The sequence below is a fragment of the Lithobates pipiens genome, unplaced genomic scaffold, assembly GCF_037356315.1.
Source record: "Lithobates pipiens isolate NorthernLeopardFrog02 unplaced genomic scaffold, aLitPip1_a1.2 Scaffold_18, whole genome shotgun sequence".
Taxonomy (NCBI): Eukaryota; Metazoa; Chordata; class Amphibia; order Anura; family Ranidae; genus Lithobates; species Lithobates pipiens.
This window is the reverse complement of record NW_027507758.1, coordinates 69,561,818-69,587,677: the sequence shown is the minus strand read 5'-3', so window position 1 is coordinate 69,587,677 and position 25,860 is coordinate 69,561,818. Positions and strand designations below refer to the sequence as shown.

The 25,860-nt window shown below is 38.9% G+C and overlaps 1 protein-coding gene across 7 annotated transcripts in view; it reads left to right on the top strand.

Moving 5' to 3' along the window:
• Positions 1–25,860, top strand: part of ESRRG (estrogen related receptor gamma) — a 1,080,228-nt gene that overhangs the window by 988,765 nt on the left and 65,603 nt on the right. For all 7 annotated transcript variants that reach the window (XM_077485775.1, XM_077485771.1, XM_077485773.1 and 4 more), the window contains 2 exons: positions 5,465–5,575; positions 15,059–15,220. In XM_077485775.1, the coding sequence (XP_077341901.1) occupies positions 5,465–5,575; positions 15,059–15,220 (273 nt within the window). The remainder of the gene's footprint in view (positions 1–5,464; positions 5,576–15,058; positions 15,221–25,860) is intronic.

Below are 25,860 nucleotides of genomic sequence, written 5' to 3'. Positions count from 1 at the left end.
GTAAATATTATAAGTAGTAAAATATTTACAACTAGGGCACAGCTCTACTCACTTTGACTGCCCAATCATGTGGAAAGAACATAAAACAAAATAAAAAAAATGCTGGCACATGATTATTTGATGGAAGGGGGAACACCTTTCTCCCTTTTATTAGGTTCAATGAACATTCACATAAATAAGTGAACAATCTTTACTCCTTTAGTAAAACAACTCAAGTGTATAAGGTCCTGCAGTTAGCAGGGCATACTGTAGATGTTAACTGTCCCAGATTTGCGGGGACAATCCTGCATCTTGGATCACAGTCTCAATGATTTTGTGTCCTGCACAATGTCCGGGGATCACAGTATCATCCTTATTTCAGTTACTCAATAAGGCATTTATTATGGTGATTGGAGGCCATGAGTTGGAATTGGGGTTTGCCACTGCGGTAATTGGGCAGGATGGCTGGTCACTAGGCAGGTCTGAGTTGGACTGTGTTCGGGGGTAATTGTGTCACAGGGACCAGGTCTGAATTGCTGGTGAGCATAGCAAGGAAGCAATTATTGCACCTCAGGGGGCCCAGATCCAGAAGTGTAAAAAAATACTAATACTACAGCTACATCAGTAATATTGTACTTTTTATTGTGGCCATAAAAGATAGGAAAATTAAGAAGAGGATGCATTAGATAGAGGAGACTCTAGTTTTATAAAACCAGCCTGTAGGTTTCCATTGATTTATGTTATAATACCGGTCATTCTTGTTGCAGTGACAGCTGCAGAAAAAAAAACAGTGAACGCAATAAGCAAGCAACAGTATTTTGTCAACCGAGCCCATGTAAACACTAGTATCACAGAAGATGACTATAGAGTGCTATTCATTGGTTAATGTCATTTCAAGCTGCATCTTAAAAATAACATTTGGCTTGAGATGTTGGCCCCATAGCACGTCCTCAGGAAACCTCAGCCAGGTTTTTTTGCAGGGAAGCTCTGGAAATAGATCCAATACTAGATAGCAATTATTAACATTATCAGGATGAACAAACACTTTTAAATAAAAGCACAGATTACAATCTTAAAGTGCATGTCAACCCTAGCAGTGAATATCACAGCTATCTTTTAGTCTGTTAAATATACCTTTGAAAGTGTTTTAGTATACTGTATCTGTTCTCTAAGTACACAAATTACCTTTGAACCTTTGCATGTGGGGCAAGATGATAGTACCCTACGGCCTTCAGTATTGGGAAGGTATCATGGAAGGGGGGAGGCAACAAAATTAATGGGTCTTTGGTGACCGACTGGATCAGTTTTTCGTCACTGATTACACATCGGAGAGTCCTTTATAGGCTGGGTAACTCATATTTGGAGGCAGTTTTTGTAAACATTGGCAAAGGAAGGGGTGCTGGTAATAGTATATAAAATGCTATAGTATATGAAATTCTATTTCTTCTATAGAAAAAAAAAAGAGAAAAAAAATACACACAGCATTATATTGAGTTAGAAATTATCAGTGAGCAATACTAAGCCATTGTTCCCCACTGTGTGATGACAATGCATGTTTGCAGGAGTCTGTAGGATCTTAATGGACTGTCGCACCCGTACCATACACGCTCTCAATGTTCTTATTTTTCCTGAGCTTGGCACTTCTGCCCCTGATCCACTGTAAATTGATTCAAATAGCTGCCAGACAAGTTACTTTATCTGATGTCAATGGGAGAGACTATAAAAAGATGCCACTTCGGTTCAACAAAATGAATTTGCATGGCAGGATTAAAAATAGAAATTCAATGCGCAATTACAAGTAGCCTCAAATTAACTGGCATCTTAATTTAGCAGCCGGGGCACTTCACAGCCATAGCGTCATCTGTTTGAAGGTCTGGGGGAATATACACAGCAGATTCTTGGCTTGGTCTTGAGTTGGAGCCTAGAACTGACACGGGGCTGTCACGGGTGCTCATTACAAGCAGCGATTATGTTACTGAATGTGCATGCCTTTATATGATAACAGAGCAAAATTAGTGATGTGCAGTAACCCAGAGTAATCTACGACTTACCAGCTTTATACTAATGACAAATGATATTTAGTTGATATTAGGTTTCTATCGCTCAACCCCTTTGCACACTTTCACCCAATTTAAATGTAAACACCTAACAAGGTTTTTAACCCTTGTCAAAGCCATTGGTATCATCTCTTTACACTTCTCCAACAAGTCTGTACACCCAATGTGGCAACATCAAATTTGGGCCAATGTACACATTGGACATTTATTTGTTTATTTATTATGAATGCTTTTATTTATTTTTTATGAATGTAGAAGGAAAATGTGGGCAACTCCAAAGTGGTTAGGAACTTGTAGCACTCCATGTTGGTTGGAAACACAACTAGGGACTATAGCGATGAGCTCTCGCTGCCAGAGCCAGAAGCATTCGTGTCTCTCAGACCAGCAGACTCCACATATCATCAAAATATCTATTTTGGTTGGATTTGCCCTTTAATGGATCATCAAAGCTAAAGTAGAAATTTATGTGGAGAAGCTACTTATAATTAGTGAGAGGCAACACAATTTGTCTTAAGAAGTCTCTGAGATTATTGGCAAGTGAATTTTCACTGTGGATCATCAGTTTGATAGGGGAATTGGAAAAGGGTCCCTTGGAAATAGTGTAGTAACATATGTTATAAGTAGAGCAAATAGGTCAGGATTGCCACCATTGGGCAAAAAAGAGTTGATGATTTTTTTTTTTATCGGCAAAATATCTTATTAATTAATAATATTCATTATTTTAATTCTACATCTGGGGCCACCTTAATAAAAGTTTCTAAAAGACCTGAGATTGACCTTTAAATTGGTGATCCCCTTTAAATATAAATCTAAAATGCTAACAATACTGTATAGATGTGTAACTAGAATATCAGCAAAGATGAAAGTCTCATAAACCTAGGGACAGTGCTGGGGATGGCTGGAATTTTACCACCAGTTCTGTGCAGAACTTCTTAAAGTAAGGTTGTTAGTTTCAGGGCAAAGTAACAGTATTTTGCTACCCCCCACCCCCCTCCGACCCACTTATATTCATCATCAGAGCGCCCCAACTGCTCCTTCTCATTGCCCTGGCTGTCCTGTGTTCTTGTATGGGGATGCATGTGACCTGCTCCCAAGATGCAGTTTTTGGGCTCTAGCTGCCAATCATATGGGCAAAGTGACAGAGTCTCTTTAAGACTGAACCAATCACATGAGCAGAAAATTTGTTTTTCGTGGGACCTATACAAACCATGTACAGAACACCCACCTAGAACCTGTTGCTTTGATGGCAAAGAAATAACCTTTGAATTTTCCTGGCACTTCTAGAAAAGGCTGGCTGCAGATTGAAATGGAAAAATAATTTTTAATAACTTTCGATGACAAAGTGGTTTGCGCAGCTGTGATATACGTTATATAATTTGTTTAGCGAAATAGGAGTTTTCCTTTAGGTGGCACAGGGTATAAGTCTTTCCTCTGATGTCTGAAACATTTTCGGTTGCTCAGCATAAAACTGAGACTCGGAAGTCTCATCGAGGGATATTCATCACTGGCTCCTTTGCGCTCTTTATTCCAGGGACTCGATTTATGCACAGAAACCTAAGAGAAGCAAGATGCAAATAAAATGATTGATTAGAACAGATTTATATTATTTAAATTTGGGCCACAGTCCCATTACTATTTGATTAAACACACTGCTTTTGCACGCTATCCATCTTTTTTTTTTTTTCTTTGCCTCTATGAAATCAGCCACAGAATAGGCGGGATGATGGCACCTGAATTATGCAGACTTCATTTTCTCCTCATTGCTATTAAAATGCTGGGCTGCTTTTTCCCAGTTCTACTTTTCATCTAGTGATTTGCTACAAATAATCCCCTTTGGATCTTTCCCCGCAAAGCATCATTTTATGCCTCCTTGTATATTTGTATTTATTTTTTGGTGCTCCTGGATCAGTAATTGATTTCTCTTGATCGTTGCACTGCATAACCTAAATTGGGCTTTGCTCTCCTTTTCAACCTGCAACATGTGTGCTTGACACCTTTATTTTCTCCCTTATATTTAATGACCTTTCTGTCATCATTCATCGCTTTGCAGTGTGATTTTTCAGCTCTTGTCAGTTGCCATGGGTGATTTTTCTAGGTGTACTGAATAAAAGGTCTCCTACAATCAATCTAACATGATAGGATTGATAGGTGTACACAGTGCAGCTCATAGCAGTAACAGTCTTTGGACGTGTTCAAGATTTTGTGTATTTGTGTACCTAAAGCCCATTTTTTTTCATTTTGAATAGACTAGGGAAGGGTTAAAACCTCAGGTTTTTATTTTTGTCTGTATCCCCACTTGGACAGCAAAAAGGACACTTAAGATAAGTTAGACCTGGAGTAAAGAAAAGAAAAAACATTGACAGAGGGCAGGCATGACAGGGATTAAAAGGTGCTTGGGTCTTGGAGGTGTTTTTCTAAGTTTAAAAGAAAATATAGTTACAAACAATTAACTGATTGGTGGGCTAAGTAGGAATGGGTGGATCTGCGAGGGGTGGTCAGCCAGAGGGTTCCAGGATAGACTCAGTTAGAAGGAAACTAATATCTTGGCTCATTGTTCTTTTCCTGGCTTATTTTAAGTTAGTGTGGTTGAGTCATGGTGGGTACGAGGTCCTTGTAGGTTAGTATGGGGTACAAATGTACACTTTAGGGACCCATTTGAGGTACGGCTCCCAGTAGTTGGTATGGTTGTATCTGCATTTGTTGTCTCTGAGTTGACGGTTGTTGTGGCTGGAGGCCTATTTATGTTGGATGCAGGTACTCTCTTCTATGATGACCACCAGGACTTTTTGACTTCATTATTTTACACTGTTTATTGGTAACTTTTACAGTTTGTTAATAAAGACTGCTATGGCCATTTAACTTCAGCTTGTTGTGTGGTTATTTAGGTGTGGTTATGGGGGGAATGATTGACTGAGCAGTGGGGAGACAAGCAATCTTTATTACCTTAGTAATGAATAGGAGGTTCTGGAGCTAATATTTTTATATCCAGTGTTGTAATTGGCCATTTTATTGACTAAGTTGACTTAGTTTTCACATACGCCAGAGTACTCTCAACAATAGGTGTGTCCTGAGGGAAGTCCAAATTTGTAGAAAGAAGTAAAGGTCCAGACTGAAGTTCATAGAGTCTAGAAAAGTCTTTACTTATATCATTGGTGGAAAAAGAGAGCCAACACATTTTAGGGTTCAGACACCCTCCCCTTTTCATCAGGACTTATAGCATATGTAACCTCAAATTTGACTGGACTCAATAGGATATTGATGCTATTGGTGATATTTATGTGTACAGAACCAGATATGAGGTAATATCACTAGGACATTGTGTATCTCAAATAACAACTTGTGGAGCTTGAAGAGCAGCTTGCATCAGAATAGAAATTCTATGTCTTGGATATATGTGTAAACTAAACATGATTACTGTATTTTTTTAGGTGTGCGTCTTGACAGAGTGCGTGGAGGCAGACAGAAGTACAAGCGCAGGATAGACGCAGAGAACAGCCCGTATCTAAATCCTCAACTTGTCCAGCCAGCCAAAAAGCCATGTAAGTTCTCTGTCTCTGTGCATGCAATACTTCATGGAAAAACAGATTGTGTGGAGCTGAATAATGTCCGTCTAGACCCTCTGGATCAGAGGTGTACATAATTAGGCAGCAGTCAGATTTTGTCAGGTGAAGCTGGAAATCTCTGTTCTGCAGGAATACACGTTCCTAGTATACTCACAGATTGACAGGTACACTATGTCCCTGTTTATATTTTCATAATAAAAGTATTATGTCCTGTCTGGGGTTAAGACTAGCATAAAGTATAGTAAAAAAATATATCTAAACCTTTATTAAACAGTCAAAAACATATCATTGGAATGCTGCTTTGGTATAGACTCAGGTCACATTGCTTATGCTGAGGCGTTGGTCACAAAGTCTGTTTCAGTGGGGAAGATCGGGGGGGGGGGGGGGGTGACATCGGAACACTAGCTGACTATCTCTCTCTGATGAGTTTGTTGACATCTGTCCCCGAAGATCCCCTAGCTGAAAACACCTTTGCATAGGTCATACCACCAACACAGGGTTTCCATTCGTACAAAAAAGGGTCTTAAATGACCCAGGAAATGCATACTTGTAAAAGAAGAGTATGGATACTAACATCTCCTGTGACCACATAGCTAAATATTGTGCTGCTCATGAGAAATCATCCACCAAATTGATATTTCCTACTGATGATCTCCATGGGGTTTTTTTAAGCAAATTTCACCTTAGCAGCTCAATGAGATTCAAAGAAATCTCTTGGCTCTTACCTAGTGGTGTCATTGATTTGGTAAATGGTCTCTGAATCAGAGAAAGGGTGCTTCCATCAAAGGCTTCTGAGACTTTTTATTTTCTTCTAGCAGTATTCCAATTAAAAAGAAGACATACAGTATATTACAACTGAAAGTATTATTTTATTGAAATTCCCGTCTAAACATTACACCAGCAATGGTTCACATGTCTGCACTTTGTCATTTTAATAGCCAGTACCAGAATCTCACAAAATCTATTCCCCTCTGTACCAAAAAGGGGTGAATTCCAAATTCTGTAGGGCTGGAAGCACACACAAAACTCGTAAGCCCCAGCTATTATGAACATAACAGATTTTAAACTGTATGCAAAAGGACATTTTAGCTTTATCAAAGAAAAAACAACCAGTTTTACATAACATTAAGGCTTAAGTGAACATATGGCATGGATTCCCTTTGCCTTTCCAAAAAACATTATGCTGATTATACCTTCAATTGTCCAATCTGGCATCCGGCGCTGCGTTTGACTAAGCTGTTCCACCATTCTGTAAATACATTTTAGGGTTGCATTAAGCAGATTTGATGTATTATAATGAAAACTTTCCGATAATACTATAAAATTTAATAAACCGTAATGCTTAATTTCATTAGGGGCGTTTAATTTAGTTGGATTTCGTGATGCAGAGATTACCCTCTTTTTTTTTTTCTGTCGAGTTTTGTCATTGTTGTCAGTGTTACGTATGAAAAACTGATTAAAAGCGAGGTGGGCAGTCGTCTCTGATGTCCGTGTTTTGGAAGTTGAGATTACCGTGGACCATTGTGTTACAATAGCATTTAAAGAGATAACTACTCCAATTTTACTAAGCTGTACTTGATGAAGATAAACCAGGCATTTGTCAAACCATTATTAAAGCAAACCTAACTAATTATCTGTCTTTATATTGTAAACATGGCCTGATATACTGGTATATCTTAGTTAAATCATGCAATTGGTGCACTATAGTAACCAGGCTCCCAGTATTGTTAGAGAATAGGGAGGCGCTGACAGTTAACTAAATCTAAACAATATGAGCACATCTAACACACACATGTAAACAACAATATAATGGTGCATGTCCATTGATATAAGTCCTTATATAAAAAGTCCTTTTTTTTTTAGGTAGTGCACAATATCGCTACACCCTTAGTGGTTATTATTCATAATATAGGTGACAATCTTGCTTTCACATCACCTCCGTGCTCTCTAGCCTCTCACCTCAAGTAAGTATTAAATCAGGATAGCCTATGGTTCCTTGGCCGGTGTACTGTCACCTCTTGGGGTCCTCTATGGTTGTTTCCGATGATCTGCTCTCACCTATGTTGTGTGTCTGTTTTCTCCCAGGGGGCTCCTTCTAATGTCCTCTCAAAGGGGTATATATAAAGGAAGAAGAGTGCTCTCGTAGTATAGTAACTTAGAATGAATTTATTAAAATCATACAGTGCACTCACATTAAAAAGCCGAGTAACGGCGTATATCCACAAACTCCGAGCACATTCCACAATTGCATCACTTCCGGTATGCCTCCACTCACACCCTACACGTTACATCATGGTCACATGACTTCATCAGGGGATATGATTATGACTACATGTCAGTACACCATCCAAGGAACCATAGGCTATGCTGATTTAATACTTACCTGAGGTAAGATGCTAGGGAACACGGAGGTGATGTGCAAGCACGATTGTCACCTACATTATGAATAATCACCACTAAGGGTGTAGGGATATTGTGCACTACCTCGAAAAAAAAAGGACTTTTAAAAAAAGGACAGCCTTGAGACACAAGTTATTATTTATGCACTAGGATCACTTTTATTACATGTTTTGGATCATTATTTATATTGCATATTTATACACCCTTTTTTTATTGCTGCTGATTTAAAACTGTGAAGAGTGTGGCGATCGCTGGACGATTAGGGGCATCATAGCGTGATTGCTTTTAGCATTGAGGTTACATCCAGTAACGTCCAATTGGTTTATGCACTGAAGTCACTTTATATTTATATTTATTTTGATGGTTATTTATTAGGAGTGGTTAACTAGGTTTACCTATCACAAGAGTTCACGTCACATATTGGTTAGATTTAGTTAACTGTCAGCGCCTCACTATTCTCTAACAATTTATTTATGAATAGTCAAGGATAAGCTATTGTGAAGGCGGCAGGCTTGCTATACATTTTTTATCCCACACACAGAGTGGTAGCGTGAGAGTAACACATAACAAATATCACAGGATCTCAGTATTCCTGCTGAACACTTCTAGCAATATTTTATGTCACATGAGTCAAGAGGCAATTCACAAACCATTACTAAAGCCAACCTATCAAATTATCTGGGTTTTTGGCCCAGTTTTAAACATCTTCTACACCTGATCTGATTTAAACCTTATGTTGAAACATACAATTGGTGCACTATAGTAGCCAGGCTCTCAGTATACCTGCAGAACATTTCTAACTGCGTTTTATGTCAAAAGAGCTAGACAGGCAACCATTATGACACAAACCTATCAAATTATCTTTCTTTGCAAAAAAATATCTAATATATATACACAGTGGTGCTCATAAGTTTAAATACCCTGACAGAATTTATGATTTCTTGGCCATTTTTCAGATAACACAAAAACTTTTCTTTCATTCAGGGTTAGTGTTTGGCTGAAGCCATTTATTATGAATCAAAAATCATAATCACAACAGAAACTACCCAAATGACCCTGATCAAAAGTTGACATACTCCAGTCCTTAATACCGTGTATTGCCCCCTTTAACATCAATGACAGCTTAAAGTCTTTTGTGGTATATGTGGATGAGGCTCCTTATCTTCTCAGATGGTAAAGCTGTCCTTCCTCTTGGCCAAAAGCCTCCAGTTCCTGTAAATTCTTGAGCTGTCTTGCATGAACTGCACATTTGAGATCTCCCCAGAGTGGCTCAATGATATTGAGGTCAGGAGACTGAGATGGCCACTCCAGAACCTTCACTTTATTCTGCTGTAGCCAATGACAGGACGACTTGGCCTTGTGTTTTGGATCATTGTCATGTCGGAATGTCCAAGTACGTCCCATGGGCAGCTTCCTGGCTGATGAATGTAAATGTTCCTCCAAGTATTTTTTGATAACATACTGCATTCATTTTGCCATCAATTTTGACCAAATTTCCTGTGCCACAATTTTTTTTGCTTCTAAACATATTGCAAACATAATCTGATATATAGCGTATGTTGAAACATGCAGCTGGTGCACTATAGTAACCAGGCTCTCAGTATTCCTGTGGAGCACTTTTAGCTAAGTTTTATAGCGCATGAATCAGATAGGCGCTTCACACAAAAGTATACATGCTACCGTGATCCAAAGGTACCATCTTTGAGATCTAGGGAATCCTTAATTTGCATATTTTGCTATAATGTTCTTGAAAGTTGGATAACTCTAACTTCTTAAAGTATATGTAAACCCAATCACAAAAATTGGATATACAAGTTTATATGTTAATATGAATTTAAAATGTATTTTCTTTATTTTTATATCTGCAGCGTTCATTAAAATAATAGCTAGTGATCCCGCCATGTATATTTTGCTGTGCTCTAAACATACTGTAAATACAGTCTGATGTATATCTTACATTATTTATGGAAACTGGTGCACTATGTCATTTGAGTCAAACAGGCAACTCACATAGACGTTCTGTAATATGCATGCTGTCAGTTAACCTGGCACAGAACTACAATCAGAATCAGAACCTTGAAGAATCAGAACCTTGAGACCTAAAGGACCTCAAATTTGCATATTATGGTATAATGTTTATAGAATTTGGATGACTATAACTGATCAAAATATAGGTAAACCCAATTGTTAAAATCTCATATAAACTTTAACATGATAATGTAAATGTTATTATTTTTAAATATTAAAATCTGCAGGTAAATGAATATTTAGATATATTGCAAGCTTATTAGTTAATATAAAAGCATTATCCCCTTATCTTTTAGTTAAAAAAAAAATGTCTTAGAATTACAGGTATTAAACAATCTTCACATTGCCTCTGCAAGCTGTGGTACCCTAGGCATGTGCCTCTTTTGCCTGCATGGCGGATATATTTTGTAAGCTTGACTTATCTGTGCCATCATTAATATATTTTTTCTCTCTAATGTGCTGGGACTCAAAGATTTTCCTGCATTTTCTCAGTGATTGTTTGTGCACAGAATAGGCACAGCGGAAAAGTGGAATTTATTGATTCCAATTAGGAAAACATTAAATAAGCCTCTCTTCCCTAGTAACAATGCTTATGGCTATTCAGTGCCCTTAATTCCAGCGGTCTGATGGCTCCATCAGCCTGAGGAGAGGTTGTGGCTTCAATCTGATGGCATATTAATAGGAAATAGGGCCTGCTGTAATGTAATGGACATCCCTGTATCCTAAAATAAATTTCACGTTGCAAATTTACTTGCTAAGACATTTTCCAAGATCACCGAACATTCACCCTGCTTTGGTGCATTACCCTGAGACCAAAAGGAACCAAATGCTGCAATTTCAGATTTTGCTTGCAGCTCTACCTGCAGGTGAAACGTGGTCCTGCGGCTCCAGTTTTAAATATAATAAAGTTCTAAAAGATATGTGTCAGCACATCTCTGTGTTGTACACCTATACATGGGTTGCAGGAACATCCTTGACTGCACAGTTACCCCAGACGATTGTCTATTCCACCCTATGTGTATCTCATTTCACTAAAAGTCAATCATTCACATTACAACAGCGATCATATATTTTTATTCCTGAAAAAAAAAAAGCTTCCTTTGTGAAAGACTTTGATTGTTTTAAGCTCAACTTAACAATAAATGTTCTGAATCATTTTGTGAGCTGCCTAATTATGTCATTCTCTTTTGTCTGGAAAATGAGGATTTATTGCACATTGCAGGTTCTGCTTCATTATCTGTCTGCTGTTTTCTTCACTAAGTGGGATAGCCAATTCTTCTAAAAAGAACTCATCTACGAACCAACTTGTGTAATATGTTAGAGTTATTGATATAGTTCATTAAGATATATGCAACTGTTAAATGTATAGACATATGGGAAAAGATCATGAAGGTAGGGGAAGAATGTTTATGTACACAGCTAAAGACATTCCAGAAACTACTCTGTTAAAGTACTAGATAGGATGCTATAAAATATGTGTGTAGTTCTGGCTATCTGGGTGATACTGGTGGCTACGGTGATATGCACTAGTTTGCAACAAAAGGCCCTGCATGGTTGCTGACAGCTTAAAAAAATATTTAATAAAACTCTTTGCTGTAGTTCCAAGACATGCACTCTTTATGTTGTCACATCAAAATCCTTTTTTTTAAAGTATGTAAATTATCAGTGCTTATAATTTTTAACCTCAAGCACAACCTTTTTTTTTTTAACAAGCAGGAACCATTATGCCACGTACACACGACCGGACTTTCCGGCAGACTAGGTCCGACGGAATCAGTCCGTTCAACAATCCGATCCTGTGTGGGCTAATCCAATCGTTTTTCACATAAAAAATCAGACGGACCTAGAAATAGAACTAGAAATCTGTCCGATGGACTCAATTCGGGAAAACCGTTCGTCTGTATGCTGGTCCAACAGAACAAATACGACACAAGGGAAGCTATTGGCTACTGGCTATTGAACTTCCTTTTTTAGTCCCGTCTTAAGCCATCACGTTCAAAACGAATGGACTTTCGAACAGACTTAGTCCGTTTGTGTATGGACAAGTCCATTCGTTCGGAAGGTCCGTCAGAACTCCGCCAAAAGCCCGTCAGGAAGAACGTCAGACCTAGTCTGCCGGAAAGTCTGGTTGTGTGTACGCGCCATTAGAATAACTTTCAAGCGTCTTGGAAACCCTGCTAATAATTTTGAGGAATAATAATGAAAAATATGAATGATGTAGTTATGATAATAATAATAATGGCCAGACAAAAATTGCAGACAATGAAAAGTATAGAGTTCCTTCACATTGGTGATTAGTCAAGTGTCATTGGTGGTCAGTAGAGGAGGATCCCCTTATGTTGGTAGTCATTGGGAGAAGGGAGACCTCATGTTTGTAATCATTGAGAGAAGGGCCCCCTTTTGTTAATAGTTATTGGAAGAAGGGATCCCTTTTGTTGGTAGTCATTGGGAGTCATTACACTAGTTATTTAAGGAAGAATTCCCTTTACAGATAGCAAAAAAAAAAGATTATGGTGTCAGTGGATACTTATCTGAGCGGTATAAAAAGCTCATTGCTCATGGAACCTATAGAGACCTCTGATGGAAAACTAGGGTTCCATGGATCATTGGATGAGAAAGACTGATTCATTCTGAATGGCACCCCAATGCACAGTATAAAACAATGGACCTACCCTTTATTTATACAGTATATGTAAATGTTCTGTGTTACCCACGAAATGCGTGTTACCTTATGCATAGGTTGTGTATATAACCTAAAGGTTCTTTCCATGCCAAATTAATATTTTAACTAACAATGGAGACTGGTGAGCTGAATCAGCTCCTGACTTGTTATATGTCATGAATACAGGGAGATCTTCCCACCATAATCCTTGACCGTTCCTGTCCACCCATGAGATGTTGTTGTCCCTGCCCGCCTTTGTACATCCCAGCTATTCTTGTTATATTCTCCATAGTATAAAACATCCAGCAAGGAGAGTAGAGGCCCCTCATAATGGCCCCATCAGATGTGTAGAATCAACAGCTCAGGGCAGGGATCTTACTAATACAATCCCCAATAAATAAGAGAATTTATTACGTAATTTCACTCTCTATCATCTACAAAAAAACGTAATAGGAATTTTAGTTGACCAACCCAAAAGGGAGTTTGGCTGTATATTGGCTGTATATTTCCTTCCCTCAAGTGATACATATACCATGATTTCCACCAGTGCAGCAGTCACATAATACTAGGAGAGCCTTATATCTCAGTCTTCTGATATAGATGTATACCTTTCATAGCTAGTACAACACTAGATATGACACGTAAAGGCCTTCTCTTTATATCTTGTGTATTCTATAAATGTATGTATGTAATGACATCTGATACAGAGCTGTCCTAGGGCCATTCCACTAATGCACTTACGTCTGTTTTTCCATGATTTTTGCAAATGTTTTAGATATAATCAATAAAAGGATGTTGCCCTGAATGACTAGCATCCATTCCAGTTGTCTTTGTAATGTTAAACAGAATGCTACCTTGTTTTGCAATGAGATATACTGTATAAGCATGTCTTGTTATGGTGGGAAAATTGCTATTTTTTGGTCTGCAGAGGGAAATACATTGCTTTCAGCATAAATACCCAGATACACATATATTTAGGTACATTTATGGAGTTGTGGCAGATTAAGCACAACTGGGCCACCTCTATTTTTGATTTAATATTTTAGGAGATATAATTCTTTTTAAAAATCTTCCCAGGTGATTAAAGGAAACCAGTCATAAAAAGTATGTTCAGAATAGGTATCAGAGAGGTGCATGGAAAAATAATATTCAGTTGCCCAGTATAGTAGAATGTCAAACCAATGGGACTGGGGATTGATGGCATTGATGGTGCGGCTCTTGGTACCTAAATGGGGTCAAAATCCAGAAAGTATGAACACCCCCTACATCAGGGCTTAGATTTTGTATATATCTTTGGAATAACTCAGGTAACACATATGAAATAAACAAATTAAATTGATATGTAGATTTAATGAGAGTTAAAGTATTCTGACAGCTAGTGGCTGATTACAATAGCCTGGCAGGAGCAATTTTGTCACATGAACACGTGTCCCCATTGGAAGATTTGATTTCTATTTCTTTTCTGCTGACAACTCAAAGTTTTGGATTTATTCGTACTTTAAATCCCAATGACAGTGTGTTTACTAGGACAAATAGAGTGAGTAAATCAAAGAACGGCAATATAAACCTCAACGGTATCAGTATGGCCCAAATGCATACCCCAACCTCAAACATCCAGGTGAATGGCCTATGGTGGCACCATGATAAATCTGAAAAAGCACAGATTAGCCAGAACATTGATCCAAATAAGACGAGTTTGCTTGCACCAATGTTTCAGGGACAAAATGTCACTTTGAGAAAGGTGACTATATATATATATATATATATACTGTATATTTCAAATGACAGGTACCTGTAATAAAGTGCACACACATAAAACAATGTTTCTAACACAGTATTAAAGGATAACTTTTAACTCTTCAAATCTGTCCCAGGCTGTCTAGCAATATTTTTACACAGCCTGTGCTCTCTTCTCCACATTTCTATAAAGCAATTAGGATAGTTGTAGCTGCATGACTGATCTTCCCAACAACCACCAAAAACTGATCAATCAATTTTAAATAGGCTCGCCCTTTCAACATATTATCATTTACTTTGAAAAGTAGGATTGTCTATGTAATTTCTTTTAGGTTTTGTATTGCATCGCTCCTAGATAATAAAAGCAGATGATTTCCTAATAACTCAGATGCTTGTAGAAAAAAACAACCTAAGATATATGGTAGCACGCGGTGTTATTTGGAATGTTTAATAAACTGCGGCTTTCACGGTGATATTTTTAAACTCTGTCTTTCAGGAAGCGCGGTTCTCTGATATCGCTTTATGATGTATGGGAGGTTCTCAAACTCAATGATACACAGATGATTGCTGTATTTTTGGAAACAGAGAGATCTTGCTATTGATTGTGCCATGCTGTGGTCTATTTCTTACAGATAACAAGATTGTCTCACATTTGCTGGTGGCTGAGCCGGAGAAGATCTATGCTATGCCTGACCCAACCATTCCCGACAGTGACATCAAAGCCCTCACTACCCTGTGTGACCTGGCCGACCGGGAGCTGGTGGTGATCATTGGGTGGGCCAAGCATATTCCAGGTATGTCAATAGCACTATAAATAATGGGTTAATAAAGAGTAATTTCACCCAAAAGTGGTTTTGGTAGATGCTGGAGTGGGTTTTTCTGTCTCTTCAGGAACTTATTGGTGACATATCCCGGGTTTGCACACTTGTTAAGGCCATTATGAGTGGCTTCTCTGTTTATTTTTATTGAGTAGAAGGTAACAGGAGGGACACACAAAGATGGGTGGGAACATCCAAAACTCCCAGGTGAACAGAAAGTGTTGAGTATTATAGCAGGGGGATATTTTTGTTGGAATATCCAAGACATATAAGGGGTTGGCATGGCCCACCAGACTTTACCCAATACTTTGAGATCCTGTCACCGTATGCTGTCTTTCACAATGCTCCCTAGCTGCTCCCCCTTCCATTGCAAAATACCCATTGCTTTTAGCTTTGGGGGAGCACATAGATAGATATAGATGTATATATCTATATATAGATATATGTATTTATTTATTTTTTTTAAGCCTTCACAGTTCATATTCTTACAGAGAACTTGTCACCATTGCTATTTTTTGTGTTTTTAATCTCTACTGTTAGATTGGTATAGTAGTGCAGCCATATGCTGTCAGGAACATCTTGATTTTTTTCATTAATAATATTTACTTTCCTTGTTAGAAAATTTTGGGGAAGCCACAATCATTGTTGAGGCTCACCCCCAGGCAAACATCTAAATATACAGATTAAATACATATAAATGAATTACTTTCAGTGTCAAAGAATTTATATTTTTATCCATCCAATTCTGAAAGCTAAACAGTTCTGCAGTCCTCAGTATGGTATCGAGAAGGGAATCATGGTATTGAGGAGAGCAAACTGATTGGAATCCTCTGCATGGACAGCACAGTCATTGATGATGATGATGATGATGATTGATGATGAATGGCAAATAAAGGGAGCAAGTACTTTTAAGACAAGGTTTCAGTGGGCAACAAGTAAAGTCAATCAGTGGCTTGAATAAAAAACATTGACACCTGTGTCCAAATCAGAAATTCTCCTCTAATTATCTCAATCGTGGTTTTCTAAAATCAAGCAAAGCCATACTGTACAGTATTTCTTGTAAAGCCTGTGAGGCACTGCACCTTCTTGTCACAGGATACCCTGCTGGTTCTCCCTCACCTCTTCTAGTATGTGTGTTTGAGGCTCTAGCAAGCGCATAGAAAGTCCAGCAGTGGAACCAAGAAAAGACTCAGTTTCAGGTTCAGGGCCCTATTTAGAGCTTAAGCAATGTACATACAATCAGAATATCATACAAAAAAATAACTCTTTCAAAGCGATCATATAATAATCTGATCATTAGTACACAGCTTCCATCCGAAATTTTCCAAAAGGACAAACACTGAAATTGTTCTTGTACGATACCAGATCGTACGATTATTGTTTAATCAGTACAGTATTTATCCGAAAATACAATGCAAATACATTACCTCACTTGTGAATTTTTAGTCTGTTGTACGAGAATTTTCACACTTTAGGAACCTATTCGTTTTCGATATGGAGACTAGCATACAAAAAAAAAAAAAAATGGACGATTATTCATCTGATAATCTCATTGTGTGTACTAGGCTTAAGGTATACCAGCAAGCATCTGAATTTAGAAAGCATGATAGCCAGACTGTACACAAAGGATTCTGCTCCCACCATTCTTTTGGCTCTTGGCTCGCTCACTGACCCTGGGTGGTGACTCAGTATGGCCTGTTCTTCCTTGATTTAAAATTACGAAAGACACATCTTTGTCTCATTTGTTTTTCAAAACTTCAAAAAGTGTTATTGCTACTTGAGTACATATACAGCAAACCTAAGCGGATAGCTCTTCACCAGACTTTGCTCTTACTCCTCCAATGTGTTTCACCTCGAATGGGGTGTGGTCAGGGCTTTTTTTTCTCAGAGAATAGGTGCAGGAACTCCCCCCTTCTAGGTCACTTCCTGTCTCTGTCCCTACCCACCTCCGAGCATTGATCCTTGGTTCCGTCCCCATCCACCTATGAGCACGACCCTTGCTTCCACCCCCTACCCAGCTCCCAGTACGGCCCCTTTTAGAGAATATGGAACCAAGAATAATTTTGTAGTGCTAAGTAATTTGTATGGAATTTGGTAATGATAACAAGAAAAGCAATAAACTAGATCCCCCCAGCAACAATAAACACCCAGCAGCAACAACAGATCTCCAAGCAGCCAGCTTCAGGAGACCCTTCCCTAAACAGGAGATCACTTCCAGCAACAATTGACCCCCAGTAACAAAAGATCCTCCACCAGCAACAATAGATTGTCAGGCAACAATAGATCCCCTCCAGCAACAATAGATACCCCAGCAGCCAGCATCAGTAGACCCTCCATCACACACCAGCACCCCTTGCCATTGCATACATTCAGTGCTGGAGGTGCCCGAACTGCATTCCCACTGGAAAAAAAAATCCCTGGGCATACTCATAGAGGCCAATGACTATTGACTAAACCCCATTTAGAGTGAAATGTATCAAAGGAGTAGGAGCATGGCTTGGCAGAGAGCCTTGTGCTTTGGTTTGCTGTGTAGGTACTCAAGTGGCAATAAAGCTTTTGAAGTTCTGAAAAAAAACGGTGATGAGGTTTAGCTTTCTATGCATGATAGCTAGCTGTACAAGATGAATGATGGGAGAAAAATTAAATATGTCTGTGTCTGATTGATGTGTGCCTTTAACCAGTTACACCAACTAATGTTTCACTGGCTTATAAATTCTTGGTTAAAACCGTTCTACAAATCCTGCTACATTTTTTCTTAAAAGAGGTTCAGTGGAATGGGCTGAGAATATATGTCCGTGACTACAGCAGAACCCTTCGAGCAGCAGCTGGCAGCTCCCAATTCTCTATTAAACAACTTTGCTCTTTTATTGTACAATAATATTTCACAAGCAGCACCAAAACTTAAGGAATTTCCTTCCATCCTGCAAATCTGTCACCTCGGCTGCCTCACTCCTCTAAAGCAATCACGAGGGAGTGAAAGAAATAAAAGCTTTATTGGGATTTGTGGGCAGGAACATGCTTCGTACAATAGCCCCATCACTCTACCTGAGCAGTCACTCAATAAATACTTACTCAATACTCGCGCTCGGGGAAATGAAGTAGCGAGCCGGATATATTGTAATATAAACATGACATAATATTTTCTGAAAATAATACGGGGAATTGTTTGTTTGGTGTGGATTGCCGGAGCGCACTTTCCAAAGACTGAAGAGGTGTTTATTAGTTCGAAGCTAAGAGTTTACAATCCTGTAAAATCATTTTTCATTCTAAGCCTTGGGAGTGTTGTGAGTGTATAGAATTGAAGAACAGCCAATGACTGATTATTTTAAAGGGCGGCTAAGCTTTAATTAGGTTATTTATTAACCACTTTCAGACCGGACCAATTTGCTGGTCAAAGACCAGACCACTTTTTGCGATTCGGCACTGCGTCGCTTTAACTGACAATTGCGCGGTCGTGCGACGTGGCTCCCAAACAAAATTGACGTCCTTTTTTTCCCACAAATAGAGCTTTCTTTTGGTGGTATTTGATCACCTCTGCGGTTTTTATTTTTTGCGCTATAAACAAAAATAGAGCGACAATTTTGAAAAAAACGCATTATTTTTTACTTTTTGTTATAATAAATATCCCCCAAAAATATATAAAAAAACATTTTTTTCCCTCAATTTAGGCCGATACGTATTCTTCTACATATTTTTGGTAAAAAAAATCGCAATAAGCGATTATTGATTGGTTTGCGCAAAAGTTATAGCGTTTACAAAATAGGGATAGTTTTATAGCATTTTTATTAATAATTTTTTATTATTTTTTTTTTTACTAGTAATGGCGGCGATCTGCGATTTTTATTGTGACTGCGACATTGTCGGGGACCCATCGGACATTTTTGACACATTTTTGGGACCATTGTCATTTATACAGTAATCACTGCTATATAAATGCAGTGATTCCTGTGTAAATGACACTGGCAGTGAAAGGGTTAACCTGTGGGTGGCAGTGTAGGGGTTAAGTGTTCCTAGGGGTGTGTTACTAACTGTGGGGGGGTTGGGCTTTCATTTAGTGTACACTGATCTCTGCTCCAATCACATGGAGCAGAGATCAGCGTCACTAGTTGCTAGGCAGAATGAGAAAATGTTGTTTATACAGCATTTCCTCCATTCCGCCGCTCCGTGAGACGATCGCGGGGATGCCCGCGGCGATCGAGTTCGCGGGTCCCGCGAGCGGACTCACGGAGGTCCCGACCAGTGCGGGAGCGCGCCGCCGGCGGCGCGCTCCCGATGGCACGGCGGCAACGAATATTGGACGTACATGTACGCCAATATGCCTGCCCGTGCCATGCTGTCGACGTACATCGTCGTGCGCTGGTCGGGAAGTGGTTAAAAGAAAGTATGAGCGAATAATTTCATTTTGTTGCTGAGATGTTGGTGCTGCTATGTTAGCTGCAGAATATTTTTTTGTCCTAGTAAGGTAAGTATTCAGTTTCAGGGGATTTTAGGGGTTAAAGTGACACTAATTTAAAAACTCATCAAAGCTGCATTTAAAGAGGAGCATATGAGCATGATAGCAGAATGCATTTATGCTCAACGCCATACGTGCATAAATGCTCTTACATGTTCTGGAAAAATCCAGCATGTATGGAGCATAAATTCATGAGGCCTAAGGCTCCATTCACACCTGAGCGTAATGCAGCGACAGCTGCTACACCACATTTTTTTTTTACTTTTCATTTTTTTGTGGAGAGTCTTATAGCTGCATCATTTGTTTGAATAGGCCACCCTCCACTCCAAAAATGCTCCAAAGAAGCTCATGTAGAAAATCTTGGCACAGAGCCAGGAGCGTTTGGTGTTGCAATTTTTGCCACAATTTTAGTGCATTTTGTGGCTCAACAATCGCATCAAAATCGCCCCACATATGGGTGCCACTAAGAAATAATGGCATCGCAAACGCATCCCGTGTTTTTGCACGATTCTGGAATGGCAGACAGAATCATGCGATTCCACCCACGCTCAGGTGGGAACAGAGCCATAGTGTTAAGAGCTCATATAGTGTACAAGTGGAACTCTATTAACAAAAGCATCTACCATTAAAAGCTCTTCCCAGTGCATTTACCAAAGGGCCCATGTGCAAGAACAATTTTTGGACCCCCTCATTCAACTATTGGCAAAATACACACGTTTAATTTTTCTAAACTTAATTGCTGCTTTAAAGAGACCCTGTCACCAACTTAGAAAATTACAGGTAAAAGCAGAAAAAAATCAAGTATTATAAGTACTTACGTCCAGTATTTTTTCCTTTCCCTAAACAATGTCCCTATAAACCTTTTCGGGAATTTACACTCCATTTACACGCCAAGTGTTGATTCCCTAGCACAGTCCTCTACCCTTTGGCATGTCAAATCCCTCTCCTCTCTTGGGAGAATATATTTACTATCCGCTGTGGCCCACCTCCTCCATCCCTCCCCTCTCTTCTCTATGTAGCCTTTATTGTAGCAGTAAGGAGAGGAGTAATGCCTTGTACACACGATCGGAAATTCCAACCACAAAATCCATTGGATTTTTTCAGACACATTTTGTCCGACACATGGTCAGACAAAGTTGTCGGAAAATCCGATCATTAGGAATGTGGTGACGTTCGTTGCATACAACGGGACTACGTAGAGGCTAGTAGCCAATAGCTTTGGTCTCTTAATTTGATTTGAGCATGCGTGACACTTTGTCCGTCGGAATTCTCTACAAACGATCGGAAAAAGTCAGATCTGATTTTTTTGTCGGAAAATTTTAGATCCTGTGCTCAAATTTTTTCCGGTGGAATTTCCGACGGAAAAAGTCCGATAGAGCCCACACACGATCAGATTTTCCAACAACATAACATGATTGGACCTTTTCCATCTGAATTTCCGACCGTGTGTACAGGGCATAGGGGATTCTATAGAGTGTTACTTGAGTGACAGCTTTAAATCTGCAGGGAATGCTGGCAATGGGGTTGATTTACTAAAGGCAAATATACCGTGTACTTTGCAGAGTACAGTTGCACTCTGCAAGTGCAGTGTCTCCAGAGCTTAGTAGCATAGTTAAATTTTCACTTTGCAAAGAATACCCAATCATTTGCAAGGAAAATAAAAAAATGCATTTTTGCTTGCACATGATTAGACAATGGAAGTCAGCAAAGCATCTGCTCATATACTAAGCTCTGAAAGCAAGTGCACTTAAAGAGGGCAACTGCACTTTGCAAAGTGCACAGCCTGTTTGCCTTTAGCAAATTAACCCCAAAATATCAAAGATGTATAAATACGAAGAAAAGCCGGAACTCCAGTGTGTCAGCATAAACTGACTTCCTTTAATGCAAAACTGTAAAATACAGCCAAATAAGCACCCAATTTGTTTCAGCCATTAGGCCTTAATCAAAATTATAAACAGCTGAAATGCGTTGGCTGTTTATTCGGCTGTATTTTGTGGTTTTGCATTAAAGGAAGTCTGTTTATGCTGACATACTGAAGTGCCGGCCTTTCTTCATATTCATTCAACATTGAGGTTGACGGAAGCCTTTCTGGCCTTTCTGCCTGAGCACTCAGCCCAGAGTTTTGGATCACAGTGAGGGTTGTAGCGTTGCCTTACCTGTTGCTGTCAATATCAAATATCCAGCAGCAGTCTCAGGGCTTTTAGATGTCTACACAAGGGAGCTTTCTAAGGGTAAATAACATGCTTAAATATGTTAAATGCTTATCATATGGGAAGATTGCTGCTAAAATTAAAAATCTGGGTACAGAATTTCATTAAATCTATCGCACTGTATACCAAAGTAGCAGAAAATTTCAACATCAGTTTGAATCTGTGCCAATAGTTGCAAACATTCCAGATTTCAGCTAAAACTAAATTCAGATGTTCTCCTAAGTGGTGAGCACGTTCAATAGTTTGAGCAATGTGTTTCTGCTGCGCTTAACTTCTGTCTGCCTCCCTAAACTAGTTTGTCTTTATGCGTTGGATGCTACAGTAATTTCTTTAATGAAATTGATGGAAGTCCCTTTCCCAGCCCCAACTGAAACCAATTTATTGGTCATGATACGCCAGCTATGTTGCTAACAGTCGTAACGAACTGTCAGGCAATATAGCAGTGGAGCTAATTTGAAGTCATTAGGTGTGCAGCGTTTGGGCAACAATTTGTTACAGCGGTTAGGAGCGCAGCTGACATCTCAGGAATGGCTTTGTTCGGACTTACCACTAGATGAAGCCAGGCAAATTGTAAACTAATTTAAACATCAGTCTGTATTATAGCTCGCCGGCTACTTTGCCCGTACACTGTTTTTCTAATAAAGCGCCCAAATTAAGCTGCGGCTGGTTAAAGAGGTGAGTTTGGGCTTTATCTTGCTACCTGCAACCTGGAAATGTAAATGGAATAATCACGCTCAAAGTCACACACAAAGCAGGAGCTCTGAGCCGGCGTTCAGTTTGATTAGTGTGTGCAGCTCTGATAGAACAAGACACAGACAGACCAGGTAGAGCGCCCAGTTGAAATCAGCTTCCCCGGCTTGAGTGCACAGAAAGCCATTAGATTGCTTTGGCTAGTCACATTGCCTTTGTTTAAAGGCGGATGCGGTGGCTGGAGCACGTAACGGTGCAGGAGAGATGTATATTTTCCGACACGACGTCCAACTCGATAAATATTTATCTCTATGGATCTCCCGCTGTTTAAATTGCAGTCCAGTTACAGTATTTAGCCCTATTTTCCCATCCGAAATCAATGCAGGTATACGCCGCATGGATTTAACTCTTCAAGCCTGCAAGGAAAGTTCTTTTAAATCAAGAGATTTGGACTTAAAGGTGAACTCCAGGCAAACAGCTGAATACACAGTTAAATGGTTACATATTAACTATTTTAATTGCCAAAGGATTTTTAACATCGTTCAGACAGTCATGGGATCCAGGTACCACTGTCAGACAGCATAGTGGGGTCTTGGACCTCCTTGAAGAGCAGTTGAGCAGTACAGCCTGGTCTGGGACTTATTCCAGCTTGTGATTGGACATTGAAGGAGCAGGAGCACCGTTGAATTTATTGCTGTGCTCTCTCCTCCCATAAGCATGTCACAGTGTTAGACTGACAGCACTGTGCACAGTAGCAGAACCCTGAGTGCTGCTGTGTGTTGGGATCACAGAATGCTGATATCAAGATATATTTAGGTTCTTTCGGTATCTCTACGCCTAGGACCACTAAACTCTATTAAAAAGTTAAATTAAATATGTAAGATGTAGAAGTTTAAATTAGTAATTCTTCCCCTTGTTGTACTACCCAGCATCATCTATATGTTAGATCTTAAAGTGGAAGTAAACCTATCGATTTAAACAGTTAAAAAAAAAGCCATGCCGGGAATGCTAACTGCACATTGGCTGTGCTCTCAGCCAAACTATCAAACCATCCAATGGCTGTTGTAATAACGAATCACATGTGCAGCACCATAGCCGTTGAAGATTAAACAGAGGCAAAGATGGCAGCTTCCTTGGCTGAAAATGATAGGGGAGTTTACTTCCACTTTAACTGAAAAAAATACTGTACTATCATTCATTTTTTATTTTCTTTAAGCAATACTATGCCAGAAAACCAGCCCTGAGGGCATGTGTCCCCATAATGGTTGCTTTCCCACTATACTGATACAAGGATTTCAAGTGCCAGATTTTTAGGCAAAGGGCACCCAAAAATGCCAAAAAACAATTGTGACACACAGATTGGCATTATGGGAACCTTACCTGCTTTTTTAACAGCCAGCTGGCCAAGGTGTCCTCCTGAAGAAAATCAGCATTACAACTATAATACAGTTATAATCCACATAGTAATGAAAAATAATATAAAAAAAAAACCCTCAATGAAATTCAACATTTTCTCCCCCACCTTAACTTTTACTTGTTCCCATTTGGGGGGGGGGGACCCCTGTATGTATCTTTTATGAGAAATTCAATATACAATTATGCCCCTCTTTTTGTCTTCTTTACAAACATGCAACATATATAGATCAGTTTACTACACTGAGCTTCACATGGCCATTCAGAGCCAATCTGGGTCTGTGGTGTATTCTGAAAAAAATTACTATCATTCCCAAGAAAGGCTTTTAGAAATGCATGGAGCCTGCTGTTTGCCAATACTCACACTTTTAGAAATTTCTCATCAACAGTATATCCTTAGGTATCAGGAAATATCTATCTATCTATCTATCTATCTATCTATCTATCTATCTATCTATCTATCTATCTATATCTATATATATATCTATCTATCTATATATATATCTATATATATATATATATATATATATATATATATATATATGTGTGTATATATGTGTATATGTGTATATATGTGTATATGTGTATATATGTATATATATATATATATATATATATATATATAAACTATGGTAAAATATACTTAGTGATAGTCAGTGCATGTGCATTTATAACTTCAGTGTGTTGGGTTGTGCCAATGACGGGTACACTTCGTTAGACTTACATCAACCTGGAAAATCTGTGTGCCGGTATTCTGAAGCAGAACAGTATGAAACACTATGGTCTATGGATTATGTTTCAGCAAGGCATTTTTTCAGTTAATCCTTTCTCCAGATTATCTAATAAGAAGTCCCTTAATCTTCTTTTTCAGACACCTTTGACCCCACCAGTTTCCTCTAGAATTATATACCTATTAGGAATATACATGACTTTAATCTAGGTTTGGTCCTGCCATTGTTTATCATCCGCTATATTTTATAAAGATACACACAGACAACATAGGTTAGATGGTTGGGGGTTTTCAAAGATTCCTATTGATGATTGGGCATCAGACTCAAATGTTTCTATTAAACATAAGGCACAGTTGTCCTGTTAATAAGGACCTTATACTTATCGAAGTGCACAAAATAAGAACTGCAACTGGTCTGCCAATAGGTTTCAATCAAGTTCTCTGATTATACAAAGGTGCTGATTATAAATTGATATATGTACAGCAAGGTTGTAGCACAACGTGTCAGCTGGTGGACTGGATTTAACCTTGCTACCTTTAAGCCTACATTAGTCTGACCCACAATCACCCCCCCCCCCCCGGGCTTAATGTGCAAAGAGAAATTTGGCAAGCCCATGCATCCTTTTCTGATGAGTGAGTGAAGCCAAATGTTGTGTGCTCTGGCTGTCCTACCCAATAAACCCCATGGCAATTGATTGACCCAGTGTCTGGGCAGAAACATGGACAATATTGTTATAGCCCCAAATTCTGCTGAGAAGAAGGAGACTATATACATTCACATGGTCAGCTCATTGCAAGGGTTGCTAAACCACATAGTCCAGGTAATGCCTTCCTATAGGTCTACTTATAGTACAATCCCTCTGATTAGCAGTTTTTGCATTTTTGGAGTTTCTGCACTGCATCATGTGACACAAACGTTAACTTAGCCGCCAAATTATGGTTTGATTTACTTATTTGTACATATTTTTCTAATACTACCCAATGGCTGTAAGCTGAACTCCTAAACCAAACATCAAGAACAATTTTATGTTTGTGCCAAACCTGCTTTTTTGATGATGGATCATCAAGAAAAGCCAAACTCTGTCTATACCTCCCACCACTGTCAGCTATGACATGCTGA